The sequence below is a fragment of the Nicotiana tomentosiformis genome, chromosome 1 (genome assembly GCF_000390325.3).
Source record: "Nicotiana tomentosiformis chromosome 1, ASM39032v3, whole genome shotgun sequence".
Classification (NCBI taxonomy): domain Eukaryota; kingdom Viridiplantae; phylum Streptophyta; class Magnoliopsida; order Solanales; family Solanaceae; genus Nicotiana; species Nicotiana tomentosiformis.
The window spans coordinates 119,550,850-119,552,761 of NC_090812.1; the positions used below are offsets into that span (position 1 = coordinate 119,550,850).

Consider the following 1,912-nt stretch of genomic DNA (forward strand, 5'->3'; position numbering starts at 1 on the left):
ATGGGACTTCGGAGTATTCAGCCATATGCTCCGCATCGGGTCCTACGCCAATTGGGAAGATACCAAACAGTCCCTTGTGATGAAGATTTGAGTCCACAGGTTATTGAACTATGTCCAAAAGCCGCATTCCCAGAAGAAAAGGTTCACCAGATTTGGCACCAATGTAGGTTTCTGGAACCACAGACTCAAGTACGGGATTGTTCCTCGGGTGAAGTAGAATCTAACTATACAGCCTGGAATGGTAAGAGAGTTCGAGTCGATCAAGAGACAGAACAGCCCGCCAAAAGACCCCATGTCCAACAATTCACCGATGGAGCGCGAGAACAGTGGGTTTGGTTAGCTAACGAGAAGGAATACTGGACCACCATAAGCAAGCTAGAGGATCAAATCAAAAACCTCAAATTCAATAGTAGTTTGCAGGTTGCTGAAGATGAAGGAGAAAAGAAAAGGTTGGCCCGAGAAAATAAAGCCCTCCAAGCTCAGATTCAGAAAATGAAAATAGTTGTTGAAAACCCGGTAAGAAGCAAAAAAGATGAAAGACTCATAAGCAATCTGAGGCAGAAAGTTCATGATTATGGATTTGATTTGACAAAGGCTGAGGATAAATTGGCAAAAGCTCGGGCAAAATTGGCGAATAATGAAGAAGAACGGGCAAGGTGTGTTCAGCATTTAAAGCAAAAGTATGATAGAGGGGTCGCGATCTTAAGGGAAAAGCTGACTAATCTCGAAAATAAAATGGTCCAACAGACAAAGGATTTCAAAGCTGAAAGAGAGCATTGCTATACATTGATTTCCCGATTGGAAGAAAACATACAACAATTGCAAGACCAAAACCATACGGCCACACAGGTGTTGGAGGCCCGATCTCAGCAAATTGGACGCTTGCTCCAAGAAAAGGGCGTCATTAGAATGAGGATTAAAGAAATCGCTGATTATGTCACAATGAAATGCCATGAATGCGAAGATATGACGAGGTCCATATTCTTTGCTTCTGTGATGACTTTTGTCCGTCAGGTGATGGATGATTTAGAGTACCTTCAAGAAGAGATTGCACGCAGGCCCGCGTCGAGACCGACTGATGTACCACGGGGCCCCGGAGTAGTATTGGAGGCTATTATGTATTCCTGATTTTTTTATTTATTATTTTTGGCTTTGAGTCTGTATTTTACCTTTTCGAGTCTGTTTTTTCTGTTTTGAGTATGTATGATTAATCGTTAGTATTTCCAAAGTCCTTGTAATAGAAAAACCCAAAAAGATTTTATTTAATGAAATATTGAAAAAAAAATCAAAATTTTCTTTTCTTTTATTCTGCATTTATTTCCTAAACTACGTAATGATCTGATTCATGCGGCGTCATAATAGGTAGGCAATCCCCATCGGATTCGATCGTAGCTATAGACAATCTGAGTGAAAAATAAAGAAAAAGAGAGAAAAAGAAGGAAAATTAAGTGAACAAGAAAGAAAAAAAGAGTGAAAAATAAAAGAGCAAAAACAACAATAAGGGAAGAAAAAAGAAATCAAGATTCGAAATTTGAGAAAAGAGATAGTAAAGCCGGGATGAAACATATAGCCGTTGCAAAGACATTTAGAAACATTTAACTGTTTAAGTACATTGCATCCCCAATATGCGATTCCTTATCTATTAAATATCTCAAACTAACTAGGTTGTTGTGTGTGAAATTATCAAAGGTCCTGTTTAGGTGGTTGATTTTGTGGTAATCTGGCTTCCCATCCTTACTTCACGAGATCTAAAGTCAGTGTTCCTATGGCCTCTGAAAGTCATCTACCAATTATTGAGCCTGAGGATAGTCCGATATCGGCTATTCCACAGTCAGAGTCCGCAGCCGCTGAAGAAAATAGGAGGCTGCGCGTCCGCATGTTAGAAATGTGGGACGCTTGGTCTAATGGCAAA

At 39.9% G+C, this 1,912-nt stretch overlaps 1 protein-coding gene across 1 annotated transcript; it reads left to right on the plus strand.

The window, feature by feature from the left end:
- On the plus strand, positions 1-1,128 carry LOC138909012 (uncharacterized). The gene has a single exon (XM_070199989.1). The coding sequence runs from the start codon at positions 1-3 to the stop codon at positions 1,126-1,128; it is 1,128 nt and encodes a 375-aa protein (XP_070056090.1).
- Positions 1,129-1,912: the final 784 nt, after the last annotated feature.